At 44.1% G+C, this 15082-nt stretch overlaps 2 protein-coding genes across 2 annotated transcripts; one reads left to right on the top strand and one right to left on the bottom strand.

Moving 5' to 3' along the window:
- Nucleotides 1-155: 155 nt before the first annotated feature.
- Nucleotides 156-8333, top strand: LOC135549914 (methenyltetrahydrofolate synthase domain-containing protein-like). Its single transcript, XM_064980303.1, has 8 exons — nucleotides 156-343; nucleotides 497-600; nucleotides 4128-4241; nucleotides 4408-4521; nucleotides 5464-5554; nucleotides 5674-5786; nucleotides 5919-6044; nucleotides 7037-8333. Exons 1-8 carry the CDS (start codon nucleotides 316-318, stop codon nucleotides 7940-7942), a joined length of 1596 nt encoding a protein of 531 aa, XP_064836375.1. The 5' UTR covers nucleotides 156-315; the 3' UTR covers nucleotides 7943-8333.
- A 2747-nt stretch (nucleotides 8334-11080) lies between these two features.
- Nucleotides 11081-15031, bottom strand: LOC135549906 (forkhead box protein F1-like). The gene is made up of 2 exons (XM_064980292.1): nucleotides 13732-15031; nucleotides 11081-12284 (listed from the first exon to the last, which is right to left on the bottom strand). The coding sequence occupies exons 1-2, from the start codon at nucleotides 14690-14692 to the stop codon at nucleotides 12121-12123; spliced, it is 1125 nt and encodes a 374-aa protein (XP_064836364.1). The 5' UTR covers nucleotides 14693-15031; the 3' UTR covers nucleotides 11081-12120.
- Nucleotides 15032-15082: the final 51 nt, after the last annotated feature.

Below are 15082 nucleotides of genomic sequence, written 5' to 3' on the forward strand. Positions count from 1 at the left end.
AAACAGTTGCAAAATGTTCTAAAACGATAGTTTCTTTAGGACAAATTTAGGAATGTCCTTCCCCGTTAGTTATGGTTGCTTGCGTTATACGTTTTGTAACAGAATCTGCTTAATGAATGTACCCCACGTTTGCTTTTGACGGTGTAAGGTTTGGTCTTTCCGAGCTACCATACAGAAAAAACATCCCTGACAAGCAGCTGTTGCTACAATGTTACAGAACTCCCACGTGCGCAAATCAATCTGTGGTCACTTTGTGATAGTTTGACTAATCGTCAGTGATTTGTGAGAATTTTCTACATCTTCGACGAGAGGACAATGGAGGCCGTTATTACGATTAATCCCGGTAAATGATTGCTGCGTGTTTAGCGAAAAGTCACTAATGCTAACGCATGCCAATGGATGGTAGCCTAGCAGTTGCCGTTATGAAGTTGGGATTTACATGACCCTTTCTTCAAAACTGTCATTTCATCAAGCATGTGAATTGTTTTCTGTTTAGGGGCCACGAAATGGGACATCCGAGAGAAAGTTTGGGATTACATTGAAGCTAAGAATCTTGCAAACTTTCCAAGGCCTGTGCACAACAGAATCCCCAATTTTAAGGTAGGGCATTTCTGGAGGTTCAGTGTACTGCAATTTGATTGAATTATTCCTAAAGCTAACCCTCTTAGTATTTGTCAATATATCAAGTTTGAAACCATGTTTGTCTGTAGTTTAAATGTATATTTTGTGCTGCTGGTAAGGTCCCATATAGCCATTTTGAAAAGTATTGTAAAATGTTCATTGTGCGCTCTCCACAGCCATTGGTCAGCACTAATAAATGTCTCTAGCTAGCCTTACCTAAACATCAGACTGCTACCATGGTTACTCTATGACACCAGTCTGAAAGTAGCTGTAGAAAAGACTCCGTAGTCTCGACAAGAAAATGTTGAAGAAAATAATATTTACACTTTACCGGTTGTACATGCTGTTGTTCCTTTTGGCTGTAGGAGGTTGAGATCAGGTATCAACAGGAAAGTGTTGTTTACCCGACTTTTTGCACAATAAGTTAACAATAGCCGAATGTAACCGAATGCGTTTGTATTTATTAGGGATCCCCATTAGCTTCTGCCAATGCAGCAGTTACTCTTCCTGGGGTCCAAACACATTAAGGCACTTACATCACACACAAAACATTAACTCAGTACATCATATTTAAAAATGTGTTTATTTTTTTTATCTAGGCAAGTCAGTGAAGAACAAATTCTTATTTACAATGATGGCCTGGCAAAAGGCCTCCTGCGGGGATGGTGGCTGGGATAAATTTAAATAAAAATAAAAATAATAAAAAAATATATAGGACAAAACACATCACGACAAGAGAGACCTAAGACGTGTTGCTGCCATCCTATGATAACACATGGTAGCAACACATGGTAGCAGCATGAAACAGGGTACAAACATTATTTGGCACAGACAACAGCAAAAAAAAAAAGGGCAAGTAGGTAGAGACAACAATACATCACACAAAGCAACAGTAAGAGTGTCCATGATTGAGTGTTTGTTGCAGCTCATTCCAGTCGCTATCTGCAGTGAACTGAAAAGAGGAGTGACCCAGGGATGTGTGTGCTTTGGGGACTTTTAACAGAATGTGACTGGCAGAACAGGTGTTGTATGTGGAGGATGAGGGCTGCAGTAGATATCTCAGATATGGGGGGTGTGAGGCCTCAGAGTTTTATATAACATTATTACGCCACTACATATCTAAAATACAGAATGTATAGTACCACATGCAACATTATTACAATGTGTGTGTAGTGTGCATGTCAGTACGTGTCTCTTCACAGTACCCACTGTTTCATAAGGTGTATTTTTATATATTTTTTTAAATCTTATTCTGCTGCTTGCATCAGTTACCTAATGTGGAATAGAGTTTCATGTAGTCATGGCTCTATGTAGTACTGTGTGCCTCCCATAGTCTGTTCTGGACATGGGGATTGTGAAGAGCCCCCTGGTGGCATGTCTTGTGGGGTATGCATGTGTGTCTGAGCTGTGTGCTAGTAGTTTAAACAGACAGCTTGGTGTATTCAGCTTGTCAACACTTATTACAAAAACAAATAGTGTGGAAGCCAATCTCTCTACTTTGAGCCATGAGATTGACATGCATGTTATTAATGTTAGCTCTCTGTACATTAAAGGGCCATCCTTGCTGCCCTGTTCTGAGCCAATTGTCACCTGACCACACGACTGAACAGTAGTCCAAGTGCGACAAAATGAGGTCCTGTAGGACCTGCCTTTTTAATAGTGCTGTTAAGAAGGCAGAGAAGAGCTTTATTATGGATAGACTTCTCCCCATCTTAGCTCCTGTTGTATCAACATGTTTTGACCATGACAGTTTACAATCCAGGGTAACTCCAAGCAGTTTAGTAAGTTCAACTTGCTCAATTTCCATATTATTCATTACACGGTTTAGATGTGGTTTCTTTTTTTTGTCCCAAATACAATACTTTTAGTTTTTTGAAATGTTTAGGACTAACTAATGCCTTTCTACTCATTCTGAAACTAACCACAGCTCTTTCAGTGTTGCAGTCATTTCAGTTGCTGTAGTAGCTGAAGTGTATATACGCATATGTTTTTCTGGCAGCAGACTGATCGATATTGTCAAAAGCTACACTGAATTCTAACAAAACAGTCCCACAATCTTTTTATCATTTCTTCTCAGCCAATCATCTGTCATTTGTGTAAGTGCTGTGCTTGTTGAATGTAATTCCCTATAATCATGCTGAAAGTCTGTTGTCAATTGTTTCCTGTAAAATAGCATTGTATGTGGTCTAACACAATCTTTCCAAAGTTTACTAAGGGTTGGTAAAAGGCTGATTGGTCAGCTATTTGAGCAAGTAATGGGGGCTTTACTGACTTGTTTCTGTCCAGGCCTGAGGGCACACACTTTTTAGTAGGCTTAGATTGAAGATATGGCAAATAGGAGTGGCAATATTGTCCACTATGATCCTCAGTAATTTTCCATCCAAGTTGTCAGACTTCGTGGCTTGCCATTGTTGATAGACAACAATTTTTTGACCTCTTCAACACTCACTTTGCCAAATTCAACATTACAATGCTTGTCTTTCATAATTTGGTCAGTTATACTTGGATGTGTAGCGTTTGCTAGTCTTGCCAATGAAAATAAAAAAAGTAGTTGGCAATATCAGTGGGTTTTGTAATGAATGAGCCATCTGATTCAATGAATGATGGAGCCAAGTGTGCCTTTTTGCTTAATGTAATTTAAGGTGCTCCAAAGCTTTTTACTATCATTATTTATGTTGTTTATCATTTATTTCATAGTATTGTTCCTTTTTATTCAGTTTAGTCACAGAATTTCTACATTGTCAGTATGTTTACTAATCGGTTGTGCTGCCAGACCTATTTGCCAGACCTTCAGTCAAGGCATGTTTTCTCACAATTATCTGTAAGTATTTGTCGTTCGGTTATTGTACAAGTGTTTTGCCACGTGCAAATTGCATCAGTATTGAAAATACAAACAATATACAGACGACTAGCACACTGAAGTTCAGGGTGATAACGCTACTCTGTAGATGTTTTGTCTCACATTCCTACCTTCAAAGGACCAACCACACAGACAACTGGTATGTTGAGGTCGTGCGAGGAAGATTTCCTGATCCAAACTCTCATTTCTGCCGAAGTAAAATATTATGCAATTAAACTTGGGTTCTTCAGGCTATAGCTAGCCTAACTACCTTATTAGATATTTCATATTGTAAGCTAGTAGCTATCATAGTACCTTTGTCTTTGACCTGTGGTAAAATCTATTTTTGACACATGCTTTTGAACCCCTTATCCTGTGTGTGTGTGTGTGTGTGTGTGTGTGTGTGTGTGTGTGTGTGTGTGTGTGTGTGTGTGTGTGTGTGTGTGTGTGTGTGGATGCGTGCTTGTCTTGCTGTATGTGGTTGTCTATGCGGTCAGGGTGCGGTCCCGGCCTGTGACCGTCTCTCAGCCCTGCAGGAGTTCAAGTCCAGCCAGACGGTCAAAGTGAACCCGGACCGACCCCAGCAGCAGGCACGCTACATCACCCTGGATGTAAGTGTGCACTCACATCCTCTCTCCTTACCCCCTCTCCCCCTCTCTGCCCCCAGGGTGCCCACACTGCCTGCGCCAAGGTGTCGGAGCTGCAGGTATTCAATGAGACTGACGAGGTGAAGGTGGACCCTGACAAGCCGCTGGAGGGGGCGAGGCTGGCCGTGCTGCAGGTAGCCCTGGGTCACAGGCCACCATGAGCCTGGGCCATTGGTTCAGTAGTGTTGTCTCATCACCAGATCATAACCATGGAGTGCTGGCATTAGGTTATTTGTATTAGATGGCCTTTACTCATCTGTCTATGGTTTATATTCTCTTATCTTAAACTCTGGCTTCTAGGCGAGGAAAACCCTGCTGGTGCCGACACCTCGCCTTCGCACAGGACTCTTCAATAAGATTGTCCCGCCTGAGGGAGCAAGCAAAGAAGAACTGAGAGTGTGCTCCACCTCGCAGGCGAGTCAGTCCCTTCTCACTAGTACTGAGCAATTAAATGAAATGTTGTTTTTTTTAAACAACTAATTGACTTCAGTTCAATTATTTGAATTCAATTTTGTTCTGTTTTTTTCTTCTGTGAGCTCATTGCGCTGCAGTTTCTCTAGAGATAAATCAGATCCAGCCCAAACTGTGCAACGTTGTAGTTTCCAACAGGCCAAAGTTCTACATAGTTTAGTACAGAACTTGATAGTTAAATACAATGAACATAATCCATTGTGCGTCTACTTGTCCGGTCTGATTCTTTTACGCCTGCTATGTAAGAGAGAAGAATGCGTGACCAAGAAGGGATACATAGAGAGCAGTTGCTTCGTGCTTTATTTACTTTGAAGACCTGCTGAGATAATGATTTTGACAGAAGGCATAGGCAGCAGCTCTACAGAGATGAGATGATGACTTGGAATTTAATAATAAAGTCATCAAATAAAACATGTACTACACACAGCTGCAATATTAATGTAAAGTCATGTTAATAAGTGAAAAGCAGTCACTACCATCATGGGACTTTTAGTAGTTGTGTTCTGTTACAACGCACATAATGTGTAGTGCATTTCATGTGTATAAAGAATTGCAGTAATAAACTGAACAAACTTCAAAAAGCACTAATCGCTCAACACTACTTCTCCCCCAACACCCACCCCGACGCCGCCTAACATATCCCTCTCCATCCAGCCCCAGCGCACATGGATTCAACATCTCACTTTACCTCCTTCATTCATCACTTCCCATTCATTATCCCCATGAACATGCTGTCACTCTATACAATTTGGTGAATCCACCATAGAAGATCAAATGTTTGAATCCAATGTTTCTTGTGATCTGGTCCACCTGTTCTCACCTTTTCTTTCTTTCTTCCTTTTTCTGTCTTCCTTTTCTTTTTCCTTTTCTTTGTTTCTTCACCAGGGAGTGAAGGAGTTCAGTGTCCCTGTGGGTCTGGATTACAAGGTTCAGGTGGATCTTCTGGTGGTTGGCTCTGTGGCTGTGTCTGAGAAAGGTGAGAACCCGCAGAAAGAACTCTGTGGGCAGTGGACACCTACCCTGGTCCAGGAAAGTTCTGGCTCAGCACCAACACCCATACTGTTAGGATTCATCTCGTCTCTCCTTTCTCCTCAGGTTACCGGATAGGTAAAGGAGAGGGCTTTGCTGACATGGAGTATGCCATGATGCTCTGCATGGGGGCTGTGACCCAATCCACTGTGGTGGTTACCATCGTCCATGACTGCCAGGTTAGCCTGTTATCCCACAACATGAAGTCACACACTGTGTTTGGTCTTAACCTGAATAAGTGTTGCTTCATGCTCCAGATTCCTATTATTTTGCAATGTGTATCTGTGCTTGATGTCTGTGTATTTCTGCAGGTTGTTGACATCCCAGAGGATCTGATTGAGAGCCATGACATCACTGTGGACTACATCCTCACCCCGACCAGAGTCATCAAGACAGACTGCCAACGCCCCAAGCCCCAGGGCATCATCTGGACTAAGGTACAACACTAAATCTCACCCAGTTTACTGTGGTTCAATATGATTCATTCCATTGCCTATGCAGTTGTTCGAACTACTGTTGCTGCTGCTAGCTACAGCTGCTGGTTTTACTCATACGACTGTTATTAGTTGCTGTATGTTGCTGAGTGGCTGAAACCTCAATGATTTGAGCTAGAAAACAGTTTTTAAAATGAGGCCAAAGTTGCGCCCATCTTCTGTAGTTTTCCAGTGACTTTTGGCTGCACCTCAAACCGTGTTGCTTGAGTTTTGTTTGCTCACCTTCCCGTAGAAGTATACCCATTACACACACACACACGCGCGCACGCTACCTCTGGGGTCCCTTAAGACCACCATGCCTGTCCTGAGGACCCACGCTGACCTCGTAGACAGGAAGGCCATATCTGTTCATCAAAGGCCTCTCCACTGGGCCAGCCTGGCTGTGCAAGGCCCAGTTACAGAGAGGGCATCGGGGCCAAGGTAAAAACAATAGCACATTATATCCTGTACAGGAGCAGTCGCCATCAAAGCCTTAGCAGACACGCTCTGCCCTGGGAAATTAGAGAGCTGTCTTTATTTAGCTTACCAGGGAAGTGGAATATCCCCCCACAATAAAGATGATACGGTCAGAGAGGTTATCAGCGCTCCTGAAGACTCTGTCAGTCTGTTTCCTCTGCATTCATGTACTGTAAGCGTGGATGTGTTGTTATGGAGTACTGTTGTGTTGGTTGTTGTGCCCTTTGAGGTTTGTCGAGTAGTCTAGTCGTGCAATCTAGCATGCACTGAACATTTGCATGGTCACCTAAAACAGCATGAGCAGGCACCAAACATCAGCTTTCTTGATTGTTTATACCCCATCACTTTACTAAACTCCATTCTTCTTGGCATGACCCAGAGCTGGGCTGCCCTTAACCCAGTGCCTTTGCTGACCTTGAGCAGCCCTGCTGTGACATGACCTTGAGCAGCCCTGAGCCTGTCCTGTTGTATACCTGCAGCTGAACACTGAGATGCTGGAGAAGATCCCCGTGCTGAAGAAGCTCCGGGCCTTGGAGGAGGAGCAAGGGAAGGACGTGACCCTGGGGACACACCTTCCCCCGCAGCCCAGGGAGAGGGCCAGGAGGGAGCCCCGGAGGGACAGAGAGCCCAGGTCAGAGGGTGATAGACCCCGGCGTGAGCCCAGGCGCAGGCCTAGACGGGACACCCAAGAGGACTCTCAGAGGGACCCCAACGGGGAGTCCAGGGAGGAGACTGAGCAGAAACCCAGACGACGCCCACCAAGAGTGAGGAGGGAGGGGGACAGAGAGGGGGGTAGGGATGGTGATGGGGAGGGAGGCAGAGAGGGGGGTAGGAGGGTAAGGGGATTCCGCAATGGGGGCTTCCGTGAGGGGGGCAGAGATGGAAGTAGGGGGAGAGGCAGAGCAGGAGGCCGGGAGGGTGCCAGGGGGAGGGGAAGAGAGGTGGACAGGGATGGGGTCAGGCAAGAGGGCAGGGAGGAAGGTGGCGAGCCCCGTGAGCGCAGGCCCCCCCTGACTGTGACCACAGTGTACCTGGGGGGCATCCCTGCCGGGCTGCGTGTCAGCGAGCTGAAGACTGCTCTCCGGGAGAGGGAGGCAGCCCCCATCCGTCTCACGTGGCAGGGTGCTCAGCACCGGGCCTTCCTGGACTACTTAGACCCCCAGGCTGCAGACCAGGCCCTGGCCGCCCTGGAGGGGCTCTCCCTGAACGGCCACGACCTGCAGGCTGAGCTGGCCAAGAGCCAGAGGGGAGGCAGGAGGCCAGGTCCAAGCAACCGGAGGCCCAGACCAAATACAGGCCCCAAAAATACAGCTAGAGAAAGTAGAGAGAGTACGAGTGAACCAGAGGCAGATTCCCCCAAGCAGGAGCTCAACCATAACGAGTAACTGCCTGCTTCTACGTCCATCTCCGTAACAGAAGCCAAGCCAGCAGAAAGAAAAGGCTGTGTTTCATGAAAGGGAAGGATGATACCTTCACTGTACCAATGTGAAGTGTGAAAATATGTTTAATGCCTTAAGCAGAGTTTGGTTTGTCGTTATGGTTTTTAGTGTTGGTATTGATAACACGTAACCCCATTTACGTTTGAAATGTTCTTATACAGAAGTTTCATCCACACTGGCAGGCCTGTCTGTCAGTCACAAAGGAAGGAGGGGTTGGAGGTTTCCCTGTTAGTCTCTTTGTGCAGGGGCAATGTTTAATGCCCGACATGTATTGACATCGGAATTCACAGGATATTTTGTGTACTAAATAAACCATACTTTGAGTTCATAGTTTTAACCATGTTGTCTTCTTTATAACTCAAAACCCAGGACTAATCAACCTATGACTGTCAAATGATGATCTGTGCACACACCGCTAGTCTGTCAGTACTGTGTGTTCCTATTGTAAGTTATCCTACTGACGACCAATCTGGAGAAAATATGAACCTAAAGCTAAAGCGGATTAGGAAAATAGTATACTAAGATGGATGGTGAGCTGATGTGTTAACCCTTCATCAAGTGTCCAAGCTTCTCATAGGACCTTGTTTATGTCTTTTGTCAGTATTGAACTGTTTTTCAGCACTCCTCTTGCTAGTGGGTAGCTTGCGGCATAACACATGGTATATATAGCCTACCAGAGGGCCTGACACGTCCAATTAGTCTGTCTGAGGGTGGTATGTGGGGAGGAGGAGTTAAGAGGACTAGCTGTAGTATACTGGATGTGCTAACCTCTGAGCTATTTATTGCTAAAGATATATTGTCTAACCCCAGCAGGTAAACATTATGGCTGGCATGACATGTCTGATGGTTTAGATATTTGAACCTAGCTTGGTCACAGTTTGAGGTTCTATCTGCAGCTACCTGCAGTGCCCTAACCCTGTGACGACCTGTGTGCATCTGGTTGGCCGAACACAGTGACTTATAGCTGCTGTGCTAGTGCTTGGCTTGACCATAGAGGTGTCCTACAGTTCAGAGTAGTTTAGACTCAGGCTGAGGGACAAGCACATAGCATGTCTGCTTCTCCAGACCAGAACCCAGGCAGGCTTTTTATGGAGCTGTCATCCAGCCCAGGCCGGAGAACAGCTGTGGAGCCCCAGCAGGAATCCCAGCCCCATAGAGGTGCTGCGCCCCGGCTCACGTCATCAGCATGCTAATGTGTGGTCCCTCCGCCGCAGTGTGGAGCGACTGGGCCTGCTGCCCCTGTGCTCTGCTCATACAAGGGAATTTCACTGGAGTTCAGAGGGTGGTCACCACCTCGTGAGATAACACAGCTCCATACATGCATAGTCACACACAGAAACTCTAACATATACACAGCAGGGCATGGGGCCCAATGTGAGAATATCACTGAGAATAAGCCATTATAACAATACTTCACTTCCAAAACACTTAAGTTGTATTACTGTATTTGTTCTTGTAGGTAAAAACGTTATAGTGCAGCTAAAGTGGTTACTTTAATATAATAAAAACACTAACATCAAGTTGAAGTGACTATTGAAATGCCAAATATAATATTTGTGCGATTTACTTTGTTCCATTGCTATTGGAGGCATTTTTTTAGGTATATATTTAAAAAAGGGCTTCTTCTAGAATGGTCTGAATCTTTTTTCTTGCACTAATGGTTTAAATGGTACATTTGAACGGGCAGTATTTCAATATTGGTCAAAACGTTTTGATAGTGAATGCAACATTTGTTGTATTGTTTCATTCGAATATGTTTTACTTAACTAGTTCTAGTATAGTGTTGAAGTTCTCTTTATAGCTTGGGAATTCAGTGCACTTCTATCTATTTGCGTTTAATGGATTTGTGCATAAATTACCCATTTAAGTCAAATGAAGCATGCCGATTTAAAGTTAGATTCTGCGCTGAAACAGGCCTACATTCTGTCCAATATGAAATTTCCAGAGTAACAAATTGAAAAACTGCATCGACATGTTTTCGTGTAAAAATGGCATCATTTCAGATCGTAAAAGTTAATATTTTCAACAGGCGCTCCATGCCTGGCCGGCTCTTCTGCAGTCCAGCCTTTAGATTAAAAAATGGAAATAAGACCGTGGTGCCTTATAATGCGCGAGAAGTGCTTAGGCCTATATTATTTTAGTTGTCTTTATACTGATTTAAGCCTTGTGAGGGGGGGGGCAGCAGATGTCATGCAATGTAGCGCTAATTAGGCAAGGCCTACAAGCATCTACAGCAACAAGTATGTTGATACTTTAAAAAAATAAATAATAATTGCAAACCAGATAACGTAATGAGAATAAGCCCATAATCTCAAGGTTGAAAAAAGACAACCCACACAATCAAAATAAAAACTCCCATTTAAATGTTATTTAGCATTGGCTAAACTTTCTACAGCCTACGATATTCCAGTAAAAACAACCTCCCATCCAGAATGCGGTATTTGAGAAAAGGTAGTCTGCGAGCCCGTTGTGCCTTTTATAAGAGTAGGATAAATGGTTCTCCGCGGTGGGCACGCGTTTTCCTCCCTCTTTGAAACCGAATCCGAGGCGAATTCGCCCTCCCCCGTAACTGCTGGCTTTGATTTGTTAAGGGTTAATTGCAACATACACTCCGATTACACAGTTATACATTGGGCAGGAGTTTTCGACCTCCAACAGATATGTCTTATTTTATATCCAACCATAGGCTATTGTGTTTTTAGCTAATTCCTTTAACAGGAGCGTTATTAGGCTATGGATGTAGCATATACTAATGCATGTGTTCACCTATAGGCCTATTCTTGTCTAAACCCGAATCAATTCCTAAATGTGTGTGGCCTATTTTCACATGAAAACATTTGGTTGATGACCAGAATATTTGAATATTAAGGACTGTGTTATGACAAATATTTTCAATTTTCAAGACACCTTAAATAGAACACCCCAAAAAATATGTAAAGGCCTTCCTGTTGCACCACACAGTAGAATAGACTGAACTGTATCTGCATGTATAATTGTTTTGTTTTTTATCATGGGGGAAAAAAGAACATTCGACAAGTGTCAAAATAATTGGAACAGAAATAATTGTATAGGTATTTCAGCCAGTTAAACAAACTGCATGCCAATACGTTTAATTTTACAAATCGTGTGTAGTAATATACAGACTAATCTAAAGACACTCGAGTATGCCAATACTCAGCATAACATCATTTACAATTTATACAGTGCTGAAAAATAACGGGTGTCTACACGGATATATACACCTAAATAGACATGTAACTTATCCTAAATAGACATGTAACTAACAGTGCTTACATCTATATCTTCAATTTCCGTTTTAAAACAAATAAGAACGCGTCATGGCAAATATTGCCAATAAAGCATACTTCAATATTGTGGCTATAAGTGTACAATTAAAAATGTGCACAGAATAAATAAGAAGTTGCGCTTTACTATTTAAAAAGTGCCTTCATCTTTCCTTAATTCAGATCGTCTTGTTGATTTAAAAATGTTTAATGCATGGTGTAGCCTAAGCTTAGTCCAAACGTCTCAGAAAATCAAATAAAAATCAAACTATAATTTCGATGGAGCCGAGTAGCCTAACCCGGATAAATGACCAATGAAATTGTCCCCACAGTATATCGTTTGAATGCATAACAAAAATAATACACATTATTGTACATTGTAAAATATTCTCAAGTGGTAGTCATCCGCCCGCAGAGTTATAGTACCAAGCGGCAGCTGGGGTTGAGATGCATGAGGTGAGTGTCAACCGGTCTCTGCTTTACCTCTTGTGTGGCACACAGACATTTCTTGAAAATAGCCCACAGCTTAGGCCTACACCACAAGGTTGTTCTGTGGTATTTCCACACCCTTTTTGGTTTCTGAGACAGATAAACATTGAAGTTGAACTAAATCTGCATTTGCACGTATTTATGTCTCTGTACCAAATCCTTTTTTGTGTGTGTGAAAAGTAGTTTAGTTTATGGGTTCTCTGGCGTTACTGTTGCTTCTCTTACAGCGCGCTCCAGGGCCTGTCTTCTCTCCTACCTCCAAGGGTTGGGTTGCTTCCTCGTCTCAGCCTTGCAGCCGCTTTGGCTTTAGTGGCTCAAGTCAGTGATGTCCGTTATTCACTGTAAGTGCTGTCACATGACACAGGGCTTGATGTCCTGGTAGGCGACCTGTTGGTGATGATAGTAGGAACTGCTGCTGGGCGAATGCATCGTTGAGGACGTCATCGCGTTGAAGGAGAAGACAAACTCCTTCCGGTCACACATACTGGGAGACTGGGAATGGTACCGTGGAATACCTAAGAATACAGATACAAGAGTAAAGAATATATTAGTTCACCTTATGCCATATAGCATGCCAACCCAATGTGAATGTGTTGCTGTCAATTGCCAAAAACAGTATGGTTGTCTTGTTGAATGGGCTAGTAAGAACCATAAGTCGAGAAGGATATAGGCCAGCATTTTAAAGAAAAGGTGGTAGCAAAATAGTTTACAAAAATACTTATTTGTGGGTACAAGGAAAAATAATAAACTAGTATTGTCACTGGGTGATTGCATATAGCCCCAAATTATCCATAATAATAACACACATTTATCTTTGTCTATAGAAAGAAAATGTAAAAAAAATACAAATACAAAAAAAGGGGGAAAAAGCCCTATTTTCAAAAGTGACTTCTGCGCTTTTTGATGTTGGACTAATTTGTTATTTATAGAGTGAATTGTAATATTGTGCATCGTATTATTTAGCCCTATATTATTGTAATATTACTATACTATGATATAAAAATCGATTGAAGTAGGACTAGTATTAACTAAATCTTTTCAGAATATTGTTGAAGAGGCTAAATTCGTCCTAAATTGCATTTCGGGAACAATTAATTGTAATTTGGGTAGACAATCTTTCATTTAATTTGTGAAACCCCCGGTCTGTCTACCCCGCTGATTGGGGCTGTCGTATAGAACTGTTGAGGCTGAGAACCGTCTGGAGAGCTCGAGGGTGGGATAGTTCTAATTGACAGTGGCCTGCTCGCACGCGAATCCCGGAGGACCCTGTGCCTCCGGGACTTGAGTTGGCTGGCTCCGGCTCGCGCTTGTTGTTTTTGTCTCTTGATTGGCACCATTCTGAACACAAGTCCCAGAAGACGTGCCGTCCGAGTGCTTCCTGAAACCACCTCCAGGAATTTATTAGGAAAACAGAGTGCGGGTTAAACCTGCTGTTTGTTAGTTGTCCCACTCCTTGGCCAGTTAAATGAGGACAGGAAACTGAATTACTTAACCTCCTCACTGGATAATTAGACGATGGTTTCTTGCGTCCATTTCCTTATTTCCAAGATAACAGAACCATCAATTCTAACCAACATTATCCGCCAAAAACTGGCATAATGGAGTTGTTGTAGGCCTATGTGAAAACAAATGCACTGAGCATGCCCAGTGCTCAGTTCATATCTTTGCCCACTGCACTGATTGCAGTAGGCAAATGCTGCCTAAAGACCTTTACATTATTGCTATTGGCCTACTATATGCAATCAGTTTGTATCTGCTTTCTGCGAAGCAATGCTCTATATGTCGAGATATTTTCATGTTTTTCTTCACCTCGTTTGTAATTTAAATTAAACTGTTTTTATTTGGTTCAAAGGAAATAGTGAGCTATAGAATAGGCCTAGTGTTTATTTTGCCCATACTTTAGGCTATTGGGTATGACTGACTGTAAAAGGCATGCGTAATCATTTGGCGATGTTAGTTTACCTTGCAAATCCGTGTTGCTGTGTCCGTTCTGATGAAGATTATATTGGTCGAGGGAATGCGTGGGTAAACTGGGCTGCAGCGAGTTCGCCCCGGGGTTGCAGGGAGACAGCGGCTGCTGCTTGATGTAAGAACCTCCGTTATTCAGAGAGGATGAAGGCGCTTGAGCCCAGGCCGAGCTTGAGTAGACGGGATGCGGCTCCATCACTCCCCCGCTGGTGAGGAGGGGCGAGCCTGAATTGTCGTGGTGGGGGTACTCGCCCCCCGTGGATCCTGTGCAGCTTCCCATGTAGGAATGTCCACTGTTGGCCGACAAGTGGGACATGGAGTGCCCGGACAGACCCATCCCCTCCATGTTGCCTGCCAAGTGTCCATTCATCATCCCAATCCCGCTGTCCAAAGACAAGCCGTTGGGCGGACAGGACAGGCCCCCGCCGCTCCCCTGGAAATTATAGGACTCGGGGAGGTGGTTGAATCCCAGGCCGTTCATCATGCTGTACATGGGCTTCAGCGCCTGGCATTTACGCCTGAAGCCCCGCGGCCTCCTGCGGAAGGATCCCTCCTCGAACATGAACTCACTGGCTGGGTCGATAGTCCAGTAGTGGCCCTTCCCGGGCCGCCCGAGACCCTTGGGCAGCTTTATGAAGCACTCATTCAGGGACAAGTTGTGACGCACGGAATTCTTCCATCCTTGGTAAGAGCCTCTGAAAAACGGGAAGCGGCTCTGGAGGAACTGGTAAATTTCACTGAGCGTCAGGCGTTTGGTGGGAGAGCTCTGGATAGCCATGACTATCAGCGCAATGTAAGAGTAGGGGGGTTTCTCCGGACGGCGGATCCCCGCGTTGGTCTTTTTGGTTTTGGTGGTGGAGGAGGCGGTCTCCATCACAGTGGTCTGTCCATGGGGCTTCTCCGGGGCAGACATCGGGCTGCTCTGGGCTGGGGGCTGCTGGACCTCTGCCGTCATTAGTTAGACTATCAGCGCAATGGCAAAAAAAGTTTGACAAAAATATCCACGTCCTCGTTTTGAAGTACTACTAGAAACTTCGTATAAATAATCAAAGAAAAGTTTAAGATGGTTACCAATAATCTCGTTGCTGTGGAACTACGCACGGTCAAATGCAAAGCTGAATTTCTGTAAACCGTGCGTTAATGCGCTCTTCCTTTTGGTGCCTAAATTCCTTAGCCAATGTGAACCCTGAAATCCGTAGCGATTGTCCAAATTGAAATAGGGGAGAGACGGGAGCTACTTCAACTTCAGTCGGTGTGTTCTCGTGCGTCCGGAGGAGCTCGCCTTTTACTTATCCGTTGCCATCAGCGCCTTGCTAGCTCGAGCGCTTGACCATCAGGACGTCAT

The sequence above is a fragment of the Oncorhynchus masou genome, chromosome 1 (assembly GCF_036934945.1).
Source record: "Oncorhynchus masou masou isolate Uvic2021 chromosome 1, UVic_Omas_1.1, whole genome shotgun sequence".
In the NCBI taxonomy this organism is placed as follows: Eukaryota; Metazoa; Chordata; class Actinopteri; order Salmoniformes; family Salmonidae; genus Oncorhynchus; species Oncorhynchus masou.